This window comes from Anser brachyrhynchus, assembly GCF_964034855.1.
Source record: "Anser brachyrhynchus genome assembly, chromosome: 3".
Taxonomy (NCBI): Eukaryota; Metazoa; Chordata; class Aves; order Anseriformes; family Anatidae; genus Anser; species Anser brachyrhynchus.
Window position 1 is genome coordinate 55,818,727 of NC_137696.1, and position 24,375 is coordinate 55,843,101.

The 24,375-nt window shown below is 37.3% G+C and overlaps 1 protein-coding gene across 12 annotated transcripts in view; it reads left to right on the plus strand.

Annotated features, from left to right (window-relative positions):
• STXBP5 (syntaxin binding protein 5) overlaps window positions 1–24,375 on the plus strand; it is a 114,403-nt gene that overhangs the window by 22,339 nt on the left and 67,689 nt on the right. For all 12 annotated transcript variants that reach the window (XM_080588492.1, XM_080588503.1, XM_080588496.1 and 9 more), the window contains 4 exons: window positions 9,748–9,829; window positions 10,682–10,782; window positions 21,199–21,333; window positions 22,599–22,662. In XM_080588492.1, coding sequence (XP_080444618.1) covers window positions 9,748–9,829; window positions 10,682–10,782; window positions 21,199–21,333; window positions 22,599–22,662 — 382 coding nt within the window. The remainder of the gene's footprint in view (window positions 1–9,747; window positions 9,830–10,681; window positions 10,783–21,198; window positions 21,334–22,598; window positions 22,663–24,375) is intronic.

Genomic DNA, 24,375 nt, shown 5'->3' on the forward strand with positions numbered 1-24,375 from the left:
TTGTAAGTTAAACTAAATAGGTATATAAAAATTCACTTAACATCTAGTTCAGCACATTACATTTGTTAATGCTGTTTTTGGCAATGTCTGTATGGAATATTTGGACACAGGGAAGAGAGCTAAGCATAAAATGGCCATGCCTTCCGTCGTGGCCAAGAAGCTGTGAACATAAGAAGAAAAGGCCTGGTTAATTATTAATGTTGTGATATAGCATATACTACCAAAAGGATGGATGAGATAGGATATTTGTAATTAAAATTAAACAGTTTTAAATGGATGACAGATGAGCAGGACTTGGAAGCGTGTAACAGAATAAAAAGACTTGCTTCTGAATTTTGATAAAGGTTTTTCGAAGTATGTAATGATTTGCTAGTTTTATTCTTCCGTATATAGCCTTTCCAAAAAAAACTTCAGTGAGTTAGCAGTTACAACCCGTTTCAGTACATCTTGTGTAGTCAAAGGAACCATTATGCAAATATATTTGTAGCAATTTCCTTCTCTCTCCCCTTGTGTTCTGCCATTCTCCCTCCCTCCCATCCCACGTGAATAAATGCCAGATAAATCTCCTTTTCTTTTTTTTTTTTTTGCGTTGTTAGTGCTGAAATATAGCTTTTAGGCTCAAGTAGTAGGACCTGGATGAGATTCTGTCAGAAAACAAAATGAGTAAAATCAAGGAAATCCAATAACCTTGTTGGGTTTTTGAAAATTCTGTTTAATCTAAATTGATGATTTGCCCCTTGAATTAATGACATGCATTATCATCTCTGAATTACATGTATGTAAAATTGTTTTTAATGACAATTCCTTTTTTTTTTTTAAGTTGGGCTTTTGTCCTGTTTGTACTACCTAGTTTACATCTTATTCTCAAGAAAGATTGCCTCTTACTGGCAGGCATGAGAAAATTCTACCAAATGCAGCTGTTACAGAAAATTTACTGGTACTTTTCAAAGCTGTTTAGGAAATGCTGTATTTTTGCCTGTTTATGTAAGTAGCTTTGAAGTTTAAGTATTTTGACTCTTAGCTATTATTTGCTAGAAAACAAATCTGATATAACTGCTCAATATCCACCATGGATCAGTTTCTGTGCAGGCAAGTTCAATAATTGACATACAATTTTGACATAACTCAAGCTAAGGGAAAAAAAAAGTTGTTTTTTTTTTTATGCTTTGAGATTGCTACAACTGCCTGCCTATTTTCACCCTGTCCATCTAAGACTTTTTTTTTCTAAAGATGCCATTGAATCATTTGGCTCCTGATGTTTAGAGGAGCTGAGGCTGTTTTACGAACAAGGTGAATGCTTAGGGAAGATGATTTGCATTTATGCAGGAGCCGATGTTATCGGTGACGGATTTGGAAGTTGAGAAAGCCTTGTTCCAGGGGCTTGCCTAGTCACCGGTTCAGTGGAATTTCTGCAGCTGGAGGAGCAAACAGCAGTAGTTCAGCCAATATGGCATTTGAAATAACAAGATTAAGATCTAAAAGAGCTGTTCGAATACCACACGTGTTCACAGAATCAGAATGGCTGGGGTTGAGGGGGCCTCTGGAGGTCATCTGGTCTAGCTCCCTCTGCTCAAGCAGGGCCACCTAGAGTAGATTGCCCAGGTTGCTGTCACCCTTTTTCCCCAGTAGTAATTGGACAATGGAAATTATGTTTTTTTTGTGTGGTGTTTTTTTTTTTTAGTTGGTTGGTTTCCACCCTCTGGGACACTGAACTCAGTGCATCTCAAATACTTTGTTGGACAAACATAACCCATCTGAATGTGGCTTCTTAGCCTTCAGTGTCCGTATTTAAAAAACAAACAACAAAAGAAAAACACTCAGCACTCAGTACAGTTGCTCTCAAAAATACCTAAACTTTGTACAATGCTAAGGTTCCTTGGAAATGAGAAAAACATAATGGTTTTATTTTGGTGTGTAAATGGTCTCTTTGGAGACCATAAGTGGAAGGAACTTACCTTCCTGGGTGTTTGTGGTTTTTTTGAGTGTTAGTTCTGGTTTTTTTTTGTTGTTTTTTTTTCCCTCTCTTCTCTCAAGGAAGGGAAGACCTTTGGAAGGTTAGCAAAAGGTTTTCCCAGCACTGAGATCCTAGTCTTTTCTACCATGAGGTGCTTTGCTTTTACTTTCATCTTTATGACTAATAGAAAGAAGCTAAATGTAGATTTTTTTCGTTGCCTGGAAGTTATTTCCTTACCGTCTAGGGACGCCTGAGTTGGTTTCCAAATACAGTGTATAATGTTGACGTTTTTTCTGTCCAAGTAACTAGGTCAAACTGTATCAGCTAATTCAGCAAGTGCTATATCTGATGCACAGGCATTACGGCCAGTGTCTTCTGTCTGTATCTGGCATCTTCCTTTTCCTTATCCTGTTTCCTTGAGGTCAGTTTTCCTGCCTTCTCCACTTCTTAGCTGGCAGAAGGAGAATGCATTGCAACAGTCCAGCTGGAATTCCCATAGTCAGCTATTGCTGGTAATTTGATAATATTCCCACCTGGCAACCTTTAATCTCAGTTTTAAAGCTAATTGTACTTAGTGTGGAAATGTAGAGGACAGCACCATGGTCCTTGTAACAAAGCAGTAAACTATTCAACTTCCGTAGAGGGTGGTGGCTGTGAGGTGTGGCTGCTCTTTTCCGGAAGAAATAGTGGGAGTTAGTGGGGCCTGCATTGTGCAGACACTTGTCCTGGCTTCTCTTCGCCCTGTTGCCTTTTCTCAGGCCTGCTTGTGGCTGCAGCTCCTGTCCTTGAAACTTCTGGCTTGTACTGGGGAAATGCGCGGGAGGGTGCGGAGGCTGAGGGGCCATCACTGTCGCCAGGGGAGAACTTGGGGAGAGCTGGTGCTTGGCTGCGCTTGGAGGAGAGGAGGGAGGAAAAAGTGTCTGTAGATGTGAGTTCAGCTTCTCTTCAGTGTTGAAAGAGTGTTAGTAATGTTGCGTATTTCTGTACTTTTGTAAGTCATGTGTATGAGGCAACCCTTTATTGGTTTTTGGAAGGCAGCAATGTAAGCTTTATGCTTTAAGGCTGAAGAAAATGGGACCTGCCGATTAACAAAAGCTTGCTTCTTCAGATTAGCAGTTATCCCTTGTTGTACCTTTGATGTGGTATGAAGTTTTCTCTTGGTTGTATATTCTCTGCATTTTTAAAATAAAAATACCTCTTATTTTCGGTGGAGATGGTTTTATTTCGTGGCATTTTTCTTTATTCCACAGTTGGTTGTAGTTACTGTTAGCGTGATAGGCTTTGGGGGGAACTGCAAAGAAAAAAACCTAACTACTACGGCAAAAAAGATCAAGATTGGAGTTACTTTGTTAGTACCTCTCGATAATGGAAGGATTAGATAAAACTCAAGCGGGGTCTTAATGGCACCAAATTCATCCAGAGGCATGTAGATGGTCGCAGGAAAGGAGAAATCTCATCAGTCTTCACAGTAAGTCTGCAAATTGGACGAAGACTACAATTTTGCTAAATGAAAAAATCTGAGAAGTCTTACAGCTTTCTTTTGGAGCCATACCTGAACTTAAATTTATAAAAGATCTCTGCCTTTCATAGGTGCATTTTTATTATAGTTTAATTTATTCATAATGTTTCATCATCTGCACCTTCCCTAAGCACACTCTTTGAGCAAGGTGAGTGTAACTCTTGCTGGGCCACTACTTAAGTTAGGGGTCGGAAAACTCAGAATTGGAGAACTTAAGGGACCTGATTTTTAAAACAGAGAAGAAAATTAAGTCTATATGTGCAAGAAGTGCTGTAAATCTGGATAAAATAGTTTTAATGATTCTAGGTATGTAAGAGCGAGCTGTTTCATTTAGAGATGTGGCTGTTTGTTTTCCTCATTCAATTGCATTTTAAGCTGTAGCACTGTTTATGTAAATAACAAAAGCCCTCGTTTGTTTTTTTTCCTGATGTTGTCACTTCCATATAGGAAAGTGGATGTGAAATGTTACTGAATGTTATTTTATACTTTTGCAGGCATAAATAGTGAGATGTGCTAAAGAATAAAGACCTGCTCAGGTGAGGGGTGTGAACACAGCAAGATGCTATGCAGGCCTAAGGTTTTAGAAAGAAATTCTATAATTTTTTTTTTTAAATGGTGATATGCTACCATATTAGGCTTGACATGTAATCTAAAACTCTCCCTAAAATGTTCTGTGACTTAATTTTATCCTGTTCATTGGTATTAAATGGACATGAAAGGTCAAAGCTAGTTTTGTAGACAGTATTGACTGTGGTACTTCCCAACTTCTGGCATAACTCTTGCTGACTGGCCGTGTATACTGATAAACTGTTCTTGGAGGTTGTTTCTGTGAGGGTTTATATAGTAAACATGCAGGTATAATCTGTGGTGCTGTAGAGCTGTATGCTACAGACTGGTATATATAAGAATATTGTAAGCAACCTTAGTGTTTTGTACATAATTCAGAGCAGTAATATGTATCTTCCTCTACTAGGAGATCTATTTTTCCATTAGAGTTGCCTGATGTTTAAATATTGTGTTACAGCTACAGGTGTTACAGCTACAACTTTAAGAGGTATCTGGTAATGAATTTTAAAAGCTGTTAGTTCTGTATTTGTCTTGAAAATCCCAGACTATCATAACAGTGGCAAATCTGATACAGGAATATGGTCTATATCTTGTGCTGAACTATCAAAACTTTATTGCAATGTATGAACATGAAGGTGGGGATAGTTTGAAAGGTAATTTATATTATAAATGTAGTTTTGTATTTGTAACTGACTTATGCTAAGGATTGAAGTGATATAGGTACAGGTTTTGCAACTGTCTCTAGGGTCAGATGGGTCTATCATAAGTGAAGAAACACCCTGATATTCCCTAGTCTGGTTTAGAGTAAGTTGAATTAAAACCAAAAAGTAGTAAGTAAATGGACTGCTCTTCTGAGGCTTTCATATGTATTCAGGAATTAATTTTCATTCTCAGAACATAACTGCAAAAAGCAGATGTGCACTGAGTTGTTCCTATGCAGATAAATTCTAAATATTTTTTTCAAGCAGAATATTTTCCAGCATTAACACACATACTAGAAAAATGATGCTTTAGTTTTGCCTGGATTAAAGATATATATAGATATAGATAAAAACGTGCAAGTTTAGGTCTGAAACATGTTAGGCAAAAACACCTTTTGGAACTCTTGCTACAAATCAAAGTCAAGTCGGTGTCCTTATACAATGTTATATTTGTGTGATAATGTGCTTCTCTAAGGTATGATCTGTGCCTCCAGCAGTCAGGAAAATGAACACTGATGTTAGGACATGAGTACCTTATCTCTTCCTTCTCTTAGCTATGGCTTTTGTCTTTTGCTTGCTTTTTCATAAAACATGCATTGGGAGACAGAAATGCTAGTGTTTGTCAGGGTTAACTTCCTAATGGCATTCAGGAGCACAGAACCAATAATCACAGCTACGGCTGAGAAGCTCTTAATCGAACTTACTTGCTCCTATTTGGAATTAGGGACAAAACAGGAACAGTAGGAAGAAATGTGTGGAAATGAAGGAGGAAGGATTGGTATTTGATTTAAAAAAAAAAAAAGGAAAGAAAACTGCTCTGAGCAGACTATTTCCTCCTGAGCAACCCTAGTTCTTTGGCAGAGAATTTTTCCTGTCTGCAGCATGAAAATGCTTTGCCTGTCTTGTCATTATCCATTATAATCATTGTCTGTTTCAAGGACTACTACGTGGTAGACGCTCACTGCTTAGTACAGTGAGCTCTCTTGCCTTAAGCATTCATACGCAGCAGCTATAGAGGAACTGGACAAACTGCACTCCCTGGAATACTGTGTGTTTTGTGTGGTTGGTTGGGAAATGCTTAACATGGAAAGGGTATTTTAACAGCCATGTGTTTTTACAGGCATTTGGATAACACCCTCCTTACTATGCTTTAACTTTTGGTTAGCCCTGAAGTGGTCAGGCAGTTGGACAAGATGATCCCTGAAGGTCCCTTCTAGCTAAACTATTCTGTTCTCCTTCCACAGTCAGTATTTAAGTGACGTGCTTTTTCAGCTCAGAATACCCCACAAAACTGGGAGGCTTTGCATTGCTTTAGAAAAGAAGATTAATGCTGATTAGGAGAATGATGATAATTTGAGATGAGAAGAATAAATTTAGCTCCCAGGTGAAAAAGTGAAGGCTACATAATCCTTGGTTAGAGGAACTAAATGGACGGGCTACAAGCACTGTTTGCGCTTTTATTTTTTGATAAACATAAGCAGGGTAAAAGAGATCAAACTCTGTTTCCAGATCTGTTCATGAGGCTTCCACTAACTTGTCAAAAAGCAGAAACTTCCTCTGTACGATTAAAATTTGCATAAACTTACTTACATGCTGCGAATGTACTGATTTCTGGAGAGGGAACTGGTTGAGATGTCCTGCAAAATGCTAAAGGATTGTTGGTCAAAAGTTCAAGTATTCTTAACTAGTGAATACAAATTTCAATATTACACACAAAATAGTGCTTCTAGAAAATACTTGCAGCAGAAATTGCTTGAGGCGAACATTTGAAGGATAGAGCTTGTGAAGGTTGGAGTAACTTGAAGAATCTGTGGGTTTCTCTGGATCATACTCTTGTACTCTGGGTCATACTCTTGTTTTGAGGCAAGGTAGCTATAAAGTCTCAATTCCTTCACCACCCACAATTTATTTGGAACAAGTGTTACATATTTAATTTGGAAGCTGATGTTCAATGGAGGTGTTGGGAAATCTTTTTTTTGTTAGAAAACTGTGTCAGTGCAAATAAATAATTGACAAGTCATAAAATTCAGTTCCTGTAAACATCTGAATTTCACTTTCAGAAATGGCTTTGACTATTTCTACAAGAAATTGTCAATTCAAGTGAATGCAGAAGCATGAGCAAGGCAGAAGTAAATCAACTAATCGACTCTGAAATTTCTGTTATTGTGGGGATTTTTCTTCTTGCCTGGCAATCTGTAAAAGTACTGCTGCTATATTAAAAGTATTCTGAGTTTGTGAAGGAAGGTATTGGGGGGGTGGGGAACATGGATTTTAAGCTTTTTATTTACATTTTTTAAGAGCTATGAAATGGTAGTGGAGTATGGAACTGGCTGATGATTTCTTTGTACAGGAAACATACTGATAAGAATGTAAAATACAAGGGGAAAAAACAGGTGAAGCAAGCTGGCTCTTTAAGCCCTTCCACTCCAGAACAAAATTAAATTACTAATTCTGTTCAGGGAAGAAAGCTGGAATTAAGTTTGGATTATTCAACATCTGTTTAGTATATCTCTTATCACTTGGCTGGATGTTATACAGATTCATTAAGCTAAGAGAAGAAAGTGGTTGAAGTAGAAAAGGTAAAACACTGAGAGGTGTGTTGAAGCAGACTTGTTTCTACTGTAGTTCTGCTTGCATTGTATCTTGTTGTTTAGAAGCTGAGTGGGAGATGTGTGTTTGAGTTTTAATTTGCATGAAACTTAGTAGTTACTTCAGCCTTTCCACTTTCACTGGTGTGAATGTATATTTTAGTTTATATATATATATATAAATATTTGTGGGGTGTGGGTGTTGAATTATACATTATTGTGGTGGTTTTACCCTGCTACACAGCTGAGCTGCACCACAGCCACTCTCTCAATCCTGCTCCTCAAAGGAAAAAGCAGAAAAAATACGGTGGAAAGGGCTCAAAGGTTGAGATCACTCAACAATTATCATCATGGGCAAAACAGACTCAGCATAGGGAGATTAATATAATGTAGTGCCTATCACTAGTGGACTAGAACACTGAGAAACTAAAAGCAAACTAAAAACACCTTCCATCCTCTTCTGCCTCCTCCCTTGAGAGGCACAGAGGAACAAGGAATGGGGGCTGCGGTCACTCCCTGATGCTTTGTCTCCACCGCTCCCTCACGGTCACTTTCTTGCCCCTGCTCCCCGCGGGGTCCCTCCCACGGGATGCCGTCCTGCCCGAACTGAGCCTGCGGGGGCTGCCCACAGGCAGCAGCTCTTCAGGAACTGCTCCCACACGGCTCCGTACCACGGGGTCCATCCCCCAGGAGCAAACTGCTCCAGCACGGGTCCCCCACGGGCGGCAGCTCCCCCCAGACCCCCTGCTCCTGCGTGGGCTCCTCTCCACGGGCTGCAGCTCCGGCCCGGGGCCTGCTCCTGCGGGGGCTCTCCATGGGCCGCAGCCTCCTCCAGGCCACATCCACCTGCTCCACCGGGGGCTCCTCCACCCATGGGCTGCAGCGTGGAGATCTGCTCCGTGTGGGACCCATGGGCTGCAGGGGGACAGCCTGCTCCACCAGGGGCCTCTCCACAGGCCGCAGGGGAACTGCTGCTGCGTGCCTGGAGCACCTCCTGCCCTCCTGCTGCACTGACCTTGGGGTCTGCAGGGCTGGTTCTCACTCCTCTCTCTCCCAGCTGCTGTTGTGCAGCAGGTTTTATTCCCTTTCTCAAATCTGTTTTCGCAGAGGCACAACCAGCATCACTTACTGGCTTGGCTCTGGCAGCAGTGGGTCCTCTTTTGGAGCTGGCCCTTATCTGACACGGGCCAGCTGCTGGACTCTTCTCACAGAGGCCACTCCTGCAGTCCCCCTGTTATCAAGCCCTTGCCATGTAAACCCAATACAATTATATATATAATGATATATGCAGTACATACTTTTTTAAAGGGTATATATATACACTTTTGTTGTGATCAACAATTTTTCAGTAAACAGAAAGCTTGAAGAATGGGTGAGAATTGTAATGTTTTATTAGCTTTTACTGTGTACTGAGAGAACAAATTGTACGTTATTTTCCCTGATTTGCATGTGTCTTCGAAATGGTTTCCATTCTTTCCAAGATGCCTGTTTAAAACAGGAGGTGTTCAGCTCTCTGGCAAATTATTCTCTGTGAACCCTGTTTGTACTGTAATGATGGTATACTGACTGTTTCACATAATTCATTTGGACTTGTGTTATTTCTGTTCCCTCTCCTAGAGGTTGGAGAATTTCCTTAATTTCATGACAGAAGAAAGAGGATAACCAAACTGGAAATACAGTCTTTGCAACTAATAAATTAGTCTAGTTTTGAGATAAGGAAGAATCTATGTTGTTACCTCTTCAATTTGATATTCATTATAAAAGTAGAGGACTGATTTATGTGTAGGAGTAAAAATGAGCACACTTTTGTTATCTCATAGTTGGTATGCATCCAGGAAATCTTGATACAGAGATCCTGGAAATTTACATTTATACATAATTTACCATTGACTCCTCCATATTTTGGCTACTGATCTTTTTATCTCTGTCATAGCACATTTTCTTTTAATATGCCTTGCATTATTCAGCTCTTCTTTCATCTGTAAGTAGCATCTAAAAATGAGAGAAAGCTCCTCCTTTAGCACTTAAAAAAAAAATAGATCATTTGATTGTGATGTTTATTTAAATAAACTTTATTTTATACTAGTCCTGATATTTAACACTACTAAAATAACTGCTTCATCATCCTCCAGTGTGTTCTTGTTGACAAGGGATCCTTTAAATAAATATGGTAAGTTTAGCAGTTATACATAATTTTCTTACTTCATGGGGATAAATAAAATGGGCCTTTCAACTGTTGTTACTCTGTTTATGAATTTTTTTTGGTGATCATTAAGGTCTATGTGGTTAAGTATTTTGAGTGCACTTGCTAGAAGCAGGGTATTAGCCTGCTTGAGCACGATATTAGTGATGTTGATAACGTTTTTCTTTTTCCTACATTTGCATACAACAATTATTCCTTAACAGTACCAATTTCAGCTTCGGTCGCCCAGGAGTGGAATGTTACTGCCAGCATGACAGTGGAGCTGCAGTAATCCAGCTTCAGTTTCTGATTAACGAGGTTAGTAAAATGATTTTTATATTCCATAATTTTGAGAAGATACAACATATGTTTTCTTCAACTTCTCATTAAGCAAACATCAAAATACAAATACTATTCACACTTCGAATCATTTTTGTTAAACAGTGATAACAATTAAGGTACCTTTATTTAATCACATAAATTGCTAGACTAACTGCTGAAACTGGCTTTGTCTCTAGAGTGCTCCTGCTATAGGCAAGAACTGTTTTGCTGGGAATATTTATTCATGTAATTGAATGCTGCATGTTATCCCTTACAGTAGTAAAGTATGCTTTTAATAGTGCCAACAGTTTCAGTGGGTTGTTAATTTTATTTTGATAGCTACTATTTCAGATGTGAGCTGAGCAAAGATCCCTAATCGGATCCCTCAGTAATTTCGGATGTTTTTTCTAGAGATATTGCAGCTGAGACCCGACAGTGACGCTGTTCTCAAACTAGCTATGGCCAGATTTCTAGAGGGATTTCTAGCTCAGAGGAGTGCTGAAATTAAGTATCACTAACTTTGTTGGTGCATCGGTATTAGCCACTGAGTTCATTGCTTAATTTCTCTGCAAATCGTATGCATGAGGAAACTGATGTGCTCACACCAGAAAAAGCTGTTTCTTCCCATTACCCCTCAGTATAGCACTGAACCCAATGTGAGCGAGCTCAATGTCATGATCAAATCAGTTACATTGTTACTACTGTTTGAAACTTATCTGCTCTATGATGCTGACATGCATGCTTGTAAATATTTTTTTAATACTGGTAGAAAATATTACATATTTCCTCCATGATGTTGTTAATACTAGGTTTCTAGAAATAAAGTTTTACTCAACTTATTTCTAATAGGGAGCTCTTGTGAGTGCCTTGGCTGATGATACCTTACACTTGTGGAACTTACGTCAGAAGAGACCTGCTATACTTCATTCACTCAAGTTTAACAGAGAACGGTAGGAATTGGATTATTTTTGCTTTGCACATTACCATCACACTGTGTAAATGGGAGATTGGATTTATTAAAGCAGTACAACTAATAAATTGTTAAAAATTGAAACTGGATTTACTTTGCAATTAACTTGCAGGTGGTTAGGGTCTAAATTGCTTATGAGTAGACACACCATATGTCTGCTAAACTGAGATGACTTCTCTATTATTTTGAGTATTGCTTTGCTGAACAACAATATTCCTGTCATTAAAAAGTGGAGGGAAAGAAGACTTTTAGTTTGTCTCCAAAGGAATTTTTGGAACAAAAGTATTTGTATGTACTAACAAGGCAACAGGAAAACTAGCTCCATTTTTGAAGGCTTACTGAGATATATTTCTGTCTTTTTTTCTTCAAGTTTTTTAGGAAGTAGTTTTTCTCTTGCCAGATTAGGTACAGTCTCAATTGGAATGTTATGCGTACTTTTGAGCCACGTGTTTCTGAACTGGACTTCTTGGAGAGCTGAGAGGAGCCTAGCAAGAACACAATAGTCTGTGACCTGTACTTCTGTTGAATAGGGCGGGAAGCTTTGTTGAATAGGGCAGGCTTTAAGTAATAGGTAGAACGAAACAGGAAGATTTAAATACTTGTATGAAACCTTTTGATGTAATGTCATACGAAGTGCTACAGTAGACTGTTGGGTGGATTATGGAGTAACCTTGTAGTTTTAAAGAGCAGATGATAAACAGATTTGTCAGGAATGACATAGAAGCAGATTATTGTTTTTCTGGGATAGAGGATTAAGTGATTCCCAAGTCCCTTTTGAGGTTGTTTTTGTGATCACAATGCATAAATATTACGCACAAAATGGAAAGCTCTGTTTACAGAGCAAAATTCTCCACCCCAAGGAGGTGTCAGTTCCTTTATGCAGTATAAAAGTCAAATAGGGAGGAATGAAATTTGTCTCTAGTTTAAGGAGTGTTGTCTGGCTATGAGATAAAGTGGAATATCCAACCCAAATTTTCTCTGTCCTCTTTCCCCTTGTTCTTAAATGACTTTTCTCCTACCTGTAGCACCTAGTTAAGTGTAAGTATAAAATTTGGCTTTGCCGTCTGAAACAAAGCATTGGATATCAGCTTGTAACTAATGCTTTAAAATGCGTGTCAGAGGAGGTGATTCCGATTGTGTGTAAATCTATTGGAAGCTGGTTTAGAGTCTTAGGTGTACAGATAGTTTAGTTTCAACAGTGGAAGTTTTAAACTGTCGTTTTGTTCTAAATGTGGTATTCTCACAAGCAAAACCTGTCATAGTTAGTTGAACTTCGTGTTACCAGAATGGGGTCAGGGAAAAGTCTAGGTAACTTACATCTCTTCAGTAGTAGTAATAATTATTAATTTTTGGGGAGGCTACTGATTTTCCAAAAAAAAAAGCTGTGCCTTGCTGAAATATGTAGTGAGAGCATCAGAAAAAAATATGTAGTGAGAGCATCATAATTATCAAGAGAGGTGAAGGTAAAGTTTCTGAGACAAGGGTTATTCTTGTAGTAATTTTAATCTTAAAGTATCCATCATTATAACTTACAGAAGTAGCCAGAACACTTAAGGTCCCAGCGCCACCAATGGCATTGTCACACGCCATTTATTAACAGTCATGCTGGATGACTGTTACGTATGTTTTCAAATAGCTTTCTTTTGGCTAATTCATAAGATAAAGCTTTATTTTATAAAGTGCAATCTCATTACAAGGGAATTACTTTGATTCTGAACTTTAGAAAATTGCAAATTCATTGCTGAATAATTCTATTTAGTTGGTTTTAGTAACTTAGAGCTGTTAGTGTTATTACAACTCCTAATAGGTTTGATATGTTATGTGAATTTGAAGTAGCTGACTTTGTTTGGGTCAGTTTTATGTTGTGTATTAGCTACAAAGTTAATTAAGAGGAGCGTTCATGAAAAAAACTGAACACTCAAATTAGCAAGTGCGAAGATGTTAGGTACCTAATTAATAAAACGTTTTTAAATAATTTATGATTTGGGGTTAAGATTTTCTCATAAGGATAATTAACTTCTCAACCATTAATTATTAAAATATTAAATATTAAAACTGAGCCTTATAGTAATGTTTTCCAATGATGCTTCACTTTGCCAGCTTGCACTTTGTAGGGTTTTTCAGTATCTTGGAAATTGGTTTGGGTAAAAGAAAATAAATGAACGGAAAAATGTCCTTGGAGGAGAAATCAAGTCAAATCTTACTAAATGACTGAATCAATTCCTCTGGTTATATCAGTATTTGTTTTAGAACTCTAGATGCAAAGGCTTAAAATTATGTGCCTGATTGGAAGTACCTGGAAGTGTGTTGACATTGCAGAAAAGCAGTATTTGTATCCTACTTAAGAGTTGAGCTCAGTATGTCAAGGGGCAGGTTTTCTCCAGATTCTGTTTTCAAATCGGATTTTGATATGTAGGGATTTGATGTGAATTATAAAGTTGTTTGTAGCATAAAGTAACTGAAGCAGTTCATGCTACCCAGATTAAAAGATACAATTTGAAACCTATTCTTAAACCTTTTAAAAAAAGAGGAGGGGGAGAAAAAAGGTAGGGGTGCAGTGCATTATTGAATTCTTTATTCCCCTGGTATAGCCTTTTACCAGCTTTGGTTAATTCCCTGGTTTTAGCTGTATACATGAATGAGCTCAGAGCTTTACGATGTTATTTCCAGAACTTGTATTTCTCACCTGTTGGTGATGTAGTTTGACTAGCATTATTTCAGGCCTGTTTTGAGCAGAAGTCAAACAAGGAAACAAAAATGGACACATCTTGTTTATAAATTCTTGTGTTAAGTAGTTTTGATACCAAAAAAAAAAACAAACACACCACCACCTTAGGTATTAAATTACCTGTAAACCAATTCAGAATGCAGCCTGTACTATGTGACTGGGAAGTGTTCTGGATCCTTGCTTTTCTGCTGATGAATTTTAAGAATGGAGATTAAGAGTTTTACGTGAGTGTTACCCATTACAGACTTGATTCTTAGCAGTGGAAAATGTCGTCATTGGGTAACTTGCAGCTTTTTAGTTTTGAACAAAATGTATCTTTAAAAGTAGTGGCCAGGGGTCTTTAAAGACTCTGCTTTCTGTTGAATCTGTAAATGAGTTGAGTATCTGTAAGAAAGAATTTGGCCATTTAATAAAATCATAGCTGCCTATTGTATCAGTGGTGGTGAGTAATTTGAAACAAGTCTTTTTTGACCTGGTGACTGATGAACTTGTTAATGTATAACAAATTAAAAAAATGGCAGATATCAGAAATACAGTACAAAACAAGCTAGTTTTGCAAGTTTTCTAGCCTTTTGTTCTTGTCACATTTGTGTGGGTTTTACAGCTGCTCCATATTCTAGTTACTAAACAAAAGTTAGAAGATATTAAACCAATATAATGGTGAGCTTGGCCACTGTTCCTTGACTGTGGGAAGGAGGAAGAGGGGCAGTGTGTAGGGGCCAGAAGAAAATGCATAATGGTGCTTACGTGAAGGGGGGGTGGGTTGCTTGCGTTAGGATCTCCTCGTGAAATACACGATTCAGTGTGTCAACTTACTAGTATCCTAGATTTTGGTGCATTGCTAAGATTTTTTTCAGTGAATGGCAATAGTTTTTGTCATCTACGTACCTGTATAAACTTGAAAATATGCCAGCTTAATGCAGAACATGAAAAATTTGTTTTATAATCTGACTTGCATCTTTCCTGAGCTGCCTGTGATTCCATGCCTTAATGCAGAAACAAATGTTCTACTTGCTTTGTGGCTTAGCGTAAAGACAAGAACCAAAATCATAGCATAAAAATAGAACCAAATGTTTAGTGTACCAGTGCTTTGCATATTGATCATTGAATGCATTGATAGCAGTTTAATTTTTAATATGTCAACTTCTGTGCTGTAGGATTTTAGTCTTTCTCGGCATGAAACTGCACAATTTGGAGTTAGCAAAGTGTTTTAAGTATTGCTGCCTTTGTACCCTGCTGTAAACAGCCACTTCACGTTTGTATTTTAAATACAAACTCTGCAGTGTGTGTGAAAAATCCCACTTGTATTTACTCTTTACTAAGAGATAGGATTTTGGACTTTTATTATGACACATACCTCACCTTGTTAGAAACTGTAAATTTGTACTCAGGCCATGCATTAGTTGAAAGGATTTCTCTCTCCTTCCACCTCACTGAATTTATAAACTGACCAATTCTGCCACTTTGTGGATAGCAGGAGGACATACAGGATTATTTTTTTTTTGCCTTTGAGAAGAGATGATGGTAGATTTTTTTCCCCCTTTTCTCTGTGTTAATATCAGTTGCACTTCCACCATTTATTTGGGGGGCTGTTTTTTCCCCCCACCTTGCCCTATATGCTTTGGAGTAGGATTATAGTATAACTGACGGAAAGATACACATCCATACAATGCTTCTGAGAAGTTGAATATTTGGACTCTTTCTGAGTTAATAATATACTGAGTACAGATCTGACATATGACACATAGCTAAGTTTTTCACCCTTTTTCTAAAACTGGCTTATTTTTCAAGATCAAAATGAAATGATCATCTGTTTTTATGATTTCATATATATGACCGTTTTTTCCTGTTGGGCTCAAAAAATGTTACTTAATGGTGATCCACTGGAGGACATACTTAGCAGCTCCAGCTTGTTTCAAGACATTAGTAAGGGAAAAGGAGCTCTTCAGCTGTCTGGGTTTGCTGCAGGTCTGAATGTCTTATTCGTGCAAGATCAGATTCCTTTGAAAAATGTTTTCTGGAGGCCATGCAGTGCACTTTCTATCCCATGTGTAGGTGCTGTTGATGGAGCTACAATTGTGTGTTTTCTCCTGCTGCCTTTGGCATTGAGGCTGAACTGAAATAGTGAGTCCTATTACTCTGAGACTTCAGGTTTCTATGAGACAGTTTTTAAAACCTGTCTCCACTGTCCAATTACCGTTTTTCCCTGTACACCAATGATTTTTTACAGTGCTGTGTGCCACGTAATGACCAACTGCCACGTTCCTGGGTGGAATTCAAGCTCTAGTCTTTCTGCCCTGCCTGCCTGGCAGACTTTTCCTCATCAGTGATGAGCATAGCTCTTCTTTCTCCAATGGGAAATTTACATCTCCAATGTGGCTGTTTTATAAATCCTCATATGTAACTTCCAAGAATAAATGTTTAGCCTGAACTGCTTGTGTTATAGCAAGCTACCTGACTGTCTTCTGATGCCAAACGTGGTGGTTATTCCTTGAGTAACATAAGAACTCTAAAAGTGAGCCTCTATCTGGAATGATGTATAAAAGGCCTTAATGTTGGTCACATCAGTCATGGCATTCTCCCATTTTATTATTGTTCTCGGATCTTGCTTCCCCATTACCACATTTTGACATCACTAGTGTACAGAAGAAGTCAGATACTGAGTGTAGGTTCTCAGCTGACAGCAGAGCCAGGTGTTCAAGTGATCATATTTGGAGAAGAATCATTGAGAGTACTCTTATGGGATGTTTGGGCCAGTTTCTATGATGTACTACCTTTACCAACACGGCCTTTTTAGGGAAAATTTTGGGGGGCATTGAAGAACAATTCTTCCTCTGCCTGTGCTTCCTGCCCCTTCAGGCCTTTTTCATACAAGTAAGTATGTAAAACCTATTGCATTTAACAAATCCGGAAATAACCCCCTTGCAGAAGTATGGGAAAAATCACAGCTACTGCTTGGTTCCATCTGAATGTCACTGTGACAATGGCTCTTCATTTTGTGCCCATTAAATACTTGTCACAGGGACCACAGACATGGAGTCTAGTCTAGTATACAACTTAAACATTTCAGTTTAGGAATTTTGTGCTGACTATCCCATGTATGAAAGCTTGGAGAGAGATGTATGCAGAAGGCAACTTTGATAGCTTACTGCTTTTCTTAGAAAAAAATATTTTGCATATACACTGATTTGAGCAGCTAATGTAATTGCACAAACTGAAGACTTACAATGATAGTGTGAGGTTCTAGAAATAGTTTGTGTCTTAAAAATAAAACCTGTTATCAGCATTTGACATTCATCAAAGTATTTGTCACTGTGCTTTGTTAAAGTAGTGGAAAATTCTGAAGAACATAATACTTCATAATGCAGCAGACTAAGGAAAGGTAACGATTAATTTAGAAGGATGTTTGTTGTCATAATAATACACTCAAGTGTCTTTTTTTTACTTACTAGTTCCCTTAAGTCGAAGAATTAGGCTGTTGGCATATTAATTTAATAAACTCTATTCTTTGAGATTTCCATAATTAAATTCCTCTAGGGAATACTGTAATTTGCTATAATTATTTATATATGTTGTGACACAACCACAATCAAAATTTTAACTAATTTTGACATTGTTAGAAAAGACATGGTCTGCAGTTACGAGAAAATCTTTTCAGTGGGTTTCCAAATGGCTGCGTAAAGATTCCTGTCACTGCTAATGCTCTCCCATAAGCAACAACACAAATTACATTCTAAGTGCAGTAAAAATAAAAAAACATTTTGTGAGGGTTGGGGTTTTTCTTTTATCAATATTTTCTACTGTTAGTGTAACACTGTATTCTGTATATAACTGTTTTCTTGAGAACTACGGGTTAAGCTCTGATAAATACATTTCACAGGAAAGCTTCTTCTTGGGTTCTGTTAGCTTGTTGCGGAGGGAGGTTGAGAGCATGTGCAGTAGCTTTGTGAATGTGTATGTAGTGAGGAAGAAGAATTAATGCTTATGGAAAAGTACGGGTATGTTAGAATTTGGCACTATGCTGACTGTTTTGGGCTTGCATAACAGTACCTCATCTAGGCAGTGATGTTAGCATATATTAAAATCATTGTAAATCTCACATTGGAAAAAACCCTTTAAAGCATTGTTTTCTTCTGTAAAGGGATTCAAAATATTTGGAATAAAGTGCTGTGCACAATACTTGCATTATGGCAAAAGTTCCGTCAGCTTCACAGAATGTGTTAGATGAGGTAGCAGATATTCCTTAAGGGGTAGCATGATAAATTTGTTGTGCCATGAACGAACTGCTTGCAAAAGGCTGCTTTCAGTCATCACTTGCTCACGCAGTCCCATTTTTAAGCTGTCCCTTTGGATGCCCAAAACTGGTCTATTTTTTTTTATGGATGCCTTTCTCATGGTATTTTTTGGTCAGAATGGTTTGATACAGGAAAGAATGTGTACTGCTCTTGACTGTTATTAGCCAGTTGGAATTTGTGTTCAAGAAAGGCTTGCAAAGAAATTTTACTTTGGTTCAGTGCATCTGTAGTGCTTTTAATCTCTGCCCAACCACTGGTTCTTTTCTACATTAGTGTATGTATCCCTTTGTGGGTAAGGAGAGAACGGGAATAATGCCTGAGTTTTGGAAATGGGCAGGGTATAATATGGCAGTTTCTACTTCTGTGGATCGTATGTGTGTTAGGAACAGAGTATCTAATATCATACTCTAATCGTATCATGACAGAAAGAAGGGTTTCTGGAGGAAAGTCTGCATTTTTTTAAGAAAAAAAATGTGCTGTTCTTGGCCTGAAGGGAGCTGCCTGACTACCAAGAAGACCTTGAAACTTGTTTTCATCTCCCAAAGCAAGTCTAAATCTCTTGTAGTCCCAAGTCCAATTTAAAATGGAATAAGCTAGGTGACTGAATATAGTTATATGCTGACATGTCAGTGTGATTTCTCTGGTTGTTAAGATGGTCATAGCTTCACTGAATTTATTTTCTACAGGGGCTATAAATTTTCCAGCCATTGTTTAAAATCTGCTTAGTGTCTTAGGTGAAGCCTTAATCACTGAAGAGAAGAGAAACTCAGTACATGGACCATAATGTTAGAAATGTTATTCTGTAAATTGAATGCAAAAATAAATGCAGTTATCTGAAATGAATCAAGTAGATGAAAATATAATAGAATTTCTGAAAATTGGAAGGTATACTTTTATCCCAGAAAGAAAATGGAGAAATAGCAAGTAATAGCAGTGATTCTTTCATCATGGCAGCTTCACCACAATGAATTCCATTTGGACTTAGATAGTCATCATTTCTGTGAACCATGAAAGCTCCAAAAGAATATTTTTTGGTTACATAAACGTCATGCAAGACTTTGATTGTGGAAGACTGCTAAAAGCGCACTTTGAAGGTTGGGTTGGGAACACTGCTTTAAACTTACGTATACTTACAATTCTGAAGTCATTTGCCTCCTGACTTTGAGATTTAGTAAAGATACTAGATCAAATGTAACTTACTCTTGGTGTGGAAGCATTTCACTGCTTGCTAACTGGTGACAAAAGTAATCTCTGCTGCACAGAGAAGACATTGAGTGTGGCTGAAGAGTGCAAAAGTATTCCATGAAAGGCATCAAGAGTATTGAGGAGTTGAACGCTCTTTTTTTTTTACCTTCAAGTGTTGCCCTTTCACTATAGCAATTGAAATTGCAGCCCAAAGTTATATTTCTGTCCACCTTTAAATGCCATGAAATAGATTTTAGTTTTTGGTTGTCTTGTTTTGATTTTTAGAATGAGTGTTGGGCAACTGTAGGTGACAATATTAACTCACAGATCGATACAGATATACCCGTGACCCTGCTCTTGAATATTCTTTCTGGCTGCTAGGCCATAGTTTTAGATCCAGGTGATGCGGCTGCCAGCTTTTTTCTGGCACATGGAGTGCCAGAAAGAAATCTATAGCCTTGCAGAGTGCTGAGAGTTTGCTTCACCTCTTGCCTCACGCTGCCTCTCTTCACATACCCCCTGGCCTGCTTACGCTGGGAGAGCTCTCTTACTGGGTAGTGGTATTTGGGGACCTGCCTCAATGGTGTATGTGCAGATGTATGTTTCTAACTTCCAATAAAATCTGTCTTGTCTTTCTTCTAAGGAAGTTGGTGAAATGCAAGTGCTTCACCTGCAGTGTTTGCAGATTACTTTGTATAGTAAAAATGTTATAACCTCTACAAGTTCACTGAGTTGGAGCACTTTAAATCTTGTCTATAGTCCTTTTTTTCTATATAACATCAATGGAAAAAAAAGTGCAGCCTGTGCACTTAAAGTACAAGAGCAAAAGAAACCAAGAAAGTCAGAAAATGGATAAATTAAAGATTTGCTTGAGCAATCAGCATTCCCTTGCTGGAAATAAATAAGTAATATAAAAAGTGGTGCACTTTGGATCCAGGTAGTGTTACAACAGACACCTTAACTTTTGAAAACTGTAATACAAATTAATGTCTTTTCAACAATCAGTAATTTTTTGCATTGTTGCCACTAGACTTTGCTTTTGTGCTTGTTAAATGCATACATAGAACATCTAATGCAAAGGATCTAAAGCTGTTCTTTGCGTAAATAATTATTAACAGGCTTGTGACATGATGCATGGATTTGGCAAGAAGGGAACCCAACTGGGAGAAAATAAGAAAAAATGTGTAAAGCTAAGGATTAGCACTGACAAAACAAATTTCCAATTAATAATTATTTTAGCTTATCACTGAAACCTTTCTGAAAATCCTAGTTTGATAGTCCAAGGAGTTTGTCAGGTTTCTACCATATTGGACCTTATCAGATGAAACTGTAAATTCAAAAACATTTTATAGAAATTTTCTAGGCTTTAACTTAGTATTTCTGTTATATAGAAAACTCAAATACTTCAGAAGCTCCAGTTCCTATGCATACATTATTACTTTTGTCAACAAATTAAACGATAAGCAGAACTCAAGAGGTCAGAAATAAGCAAATTTTAAAATAATAATTCTTGCATTGGAGATACAGTCGGAGGATTTCTGCCAGCCATTACTAGCAACAGAGGTGAAAAATGCAAGATTGGAAATTAAAATGTTGTTTAAGTAAAATAGTAACACCAACTTTAAACTACTTTTAAAATGAATTTTATTATTTTATAGGTCTTGTGGTTGTTAATAGGCTTGTTGTTTGGGGGATACATTGGGTTACATGTAAATTTATGTTTAATAGATTAGTCTTTCTCCCTTTGCTTATTCACTTGAAGCCAGTTTAAACTGCAACAAGTTGCTTCTAAAAATCTTTTGTTCTTCAAAACTTGAAATTAGATTGTTTTCAAAGGGAGATTTATAGATTATAACATAGGAGTATTGTGTTTTAAGCTTAAAATGGCAGCTAACTTAAGGAAAAAACATGCAGTGTGATGATTTTCAGTGGTGCCTGTGTGATTTTTATCTGAATGACTTAATAGTCTTAGAATACTTTGGTTTATATTCAATGTTTATTCTAAATTTTACGTTGTCTGTGGATCTCTGATCATGTACTGGTTTTGCTATTTTTATCTACCTGTAACTTGTACTTTTTCCTGTTTGCCTGCTGCATTTCTTCTACTTTTTGGCAACGTAGACATTGAAATACTGGATTTATGAAAGACTTCTCTTTAATCCCTTTTTCTGGTGGTATTCTTTTTCAGGATAACATTTTGTCATCTACCTTTCCAAAGTAAATGGCTATATGTGGGCACCGAAAGAGGAAACATTCACATTGTCAATGTGGAATCATTTACTCTCTCAGGCTATGTCATCATGTGGAATAAAGCCATTGAACTGTGAGTTCAGTCTGGTATCCTCTATTGAGGGGGGGGAACAGATGTCCAAGTGTCCAAGATGTTATAAGTTGCAGAATTGACATTCTTATCTAGAACAACCTCCATATTAGTCTCATTGCACCAAATAATACGGGCAAAGTACACAGGCATGTAAATAACTTATTTTCATGAAAGTGAAGTGTTAACGTTAACTTGGTGGACTTTTTTTTTTCAGCTTGTTAAAACTATTTCTGACTTGACTTAAGGCTGTGATGCCCAGAACTCTGTTTAACATCAGCATGTTTTCAGGGATAATTGGATTCAGTAGTCCTTGTAGAATATCTTCCAGAGTGTAAAGATATGCATTGTGACAGGGCCGATGCATACTGGTTGAAAATGTAAATTTAAATAAGCCTATTCCAAGAACAAAATATATTTTTTACAGCTATTTCCATTCCTCTTTCCTTTTTTAATAATAGATTTGTGACTGCAAATACAGTGGTATGTGGGTGAAAACACACTTGTATGCTGCTGTTTCTGTGCTGCTGTTGTTTCTAGAATGTTATATCTTCAAAACATACATGAAGTCCATCACTTGCCAAAGGCTTTTGGAAAAAAAAAAAACCACATCTCTTCATTTGTCGATCTTCTTTAATATCAAGATAATAATTCTTTAATAGCAAGAATTCAACATAAAAACAGAGTTGTTTTTAATAAAACCCATTTTAATAGTACCCATCTTGGGCAGTATCTAAATTATATAATGTTTAAAAAATAGTTACTTTAATTCTTTTTTCATCACTGAAGAATTAATGGTTTAGAGAGTGTATCATATCTTCTTGTCTACAAATGAGCATGTGGAAGAAGGAAGATAGCAAAATATAGCTTTCCAGTTTGTGCAATTAAGGGAGGCAAAGCTTTATGGAAACAATAACATGGGCTTTGTCTCATCTGTAGCAGCTATTGTTCTTTGAGTTAGTTAGCATTCAGATAAACTGTGTGTATGCAGGAATACAAGATAAAAGTCTACTGTATGTAGTCTACTGAAATCTTCTGAAGAAAAGTGGTATGTGAAATAGGTGTTGTATGAAATGCTACTGATTTTTTTAAATAATATTTTGTTTTTCTTGATCAACTTTAGGAGATGTTTTAAGATTAATTGGTGTCTCAATGTTTCACTATGAGAGTACATAAATATAATTTTTTTATTACTTGTAATCATCTTATGAGATGCAATTTTGGGCAGGGCTATTTTTTTCTCTTAATTGGAATTATTCCTTGTTTAGGTCATCCAAATCTCACCCAGGACCTATTGTCCACATCAGTGACAATCCAATGGATGAAGGCAAGGTAGGATATGTTGAAGGCTTTTCACTGAACTATTTTTCAAGTGAGACTTTAAAAAAAAAATGTAAATCCCACTGCTTTTAAGGAGGGATTAAGTAGATGAGGACAATGTTGGAAGCATGAAGGAAGACTAAATCAAGGCGTTAGGCTCTGAAAATATGAAGTAAAGTACAGACATGAATATAGGAAACACTGATAGGGTACTTGAACGTACCTCGTAATCACAAACATTTGAAAATACAGCTGAAAGCACTGAATTGCAGAAATCCTTGAAGATACAAGCGAGGAACGTTACTTGTGGTTAAAAAAAGTTTATTAAAAAGACAAACTTGGGATGGAAATTAATAAGCTTTATAATACCATGGGGCTGTTGCTACTTTTACAACTGTAAAATGCTTTGTGGTCACTGAAGTGTATTTATATAGATTACTGTGTACTTTATCTGTAGCCAATCCAAGACAGCAATTTTTATGAGGTTAAAAATCTAACTGATGAACTATCACTTAGCAGTATTTAGTGGTTAAAACTTAACTGGCTTGTAGTACAACTAAATGCTTCAGAAAAGTCATCTTTAGTAAAACATGCAAGAAAAAGCTACGTATCAGACTTGTATTCTCCTTGTGAGATATTACCAATGTGGTCGTCTTAACTAAAATTTTTTATGGTACACATTCTTGAGGCCCTCACAGGACATTCATTGTAATGTCCTGTGACACGGCAGCCAGCAAGAAGAACCTGAACAATGAAATCAGTGGTCATAAGTTCTTTCTTAGAACTTTGTTAGTTCTAGAATAAATCTGCAAGTATTACTGTTTGTTTTGGGAGACCTCTTACAAGGCACATGTAGAAACTGATACAGAATGAATAACTTAAGTCCATAGTGAAGATTTCATGAATTAAAAGAAAAGGCAAGTAGTTAAAAACATTTTTCTCTGACAGCAATGACTGTAATACTAGAATGTACAGTTTTATAGAGAAGTGACCTTCTGCTAGGCAGTTTAATTCAGTGCTTTTTTGGCTGTGTGGCTAATGCCTACTCCACTTGATTTCTTCCTTTACACTGGAACAAGATAGTTGTGCTAGAAAACAATGGATCCTTGGAAAGCCTCAGGAATCTGTGTAAAGAAACGTTTCCATTTGTGCTAGAACATCTGTTTTTGTCGTATCTATTTCTTATCTGTTTCCTAAATGCTTTATTCTATATTGTTACATGCTATAGAAACACTTATACATGATCAAGAGTGTACAGAATGACAACATGTATGTTGTGGCTTTGCCGTAATTCATTCTGCACTTCAGTCCTGGTTGCAAGACTGAGCCTTTGCTTCAGTTGTCCGACCTCTTGTCTAATCTTTGGATGAGATTATGTGACTCTCTAACCCTTTGAAGGATCTTCAGCCTGCCTAACTTGCGTTGCCTCATAGTTACTTAGCAAATCTGACTGGTCTGCTGCAATTTTTGTTCAGGTGCTTTGGTCCACAGTTGAAGAGTAAGCAGGAAGGGTTTTCCTTAATTTTCTCAACAGAAAAAAAAAGTAAAAGAAGAGGGATTTTAAAACTATAGTACATATGCATCTCTTCCAAAAGCATGTAGACCACTTTCAAAAATAAGGTTATAATTTGGCTAGGTATACCAGAAGAGCTGGTACATCTAGCCAAATACCATTTGAGAAAGCTTGATGTCTCTCTAAACAGATTTTCATTGATTCCTCTCTAG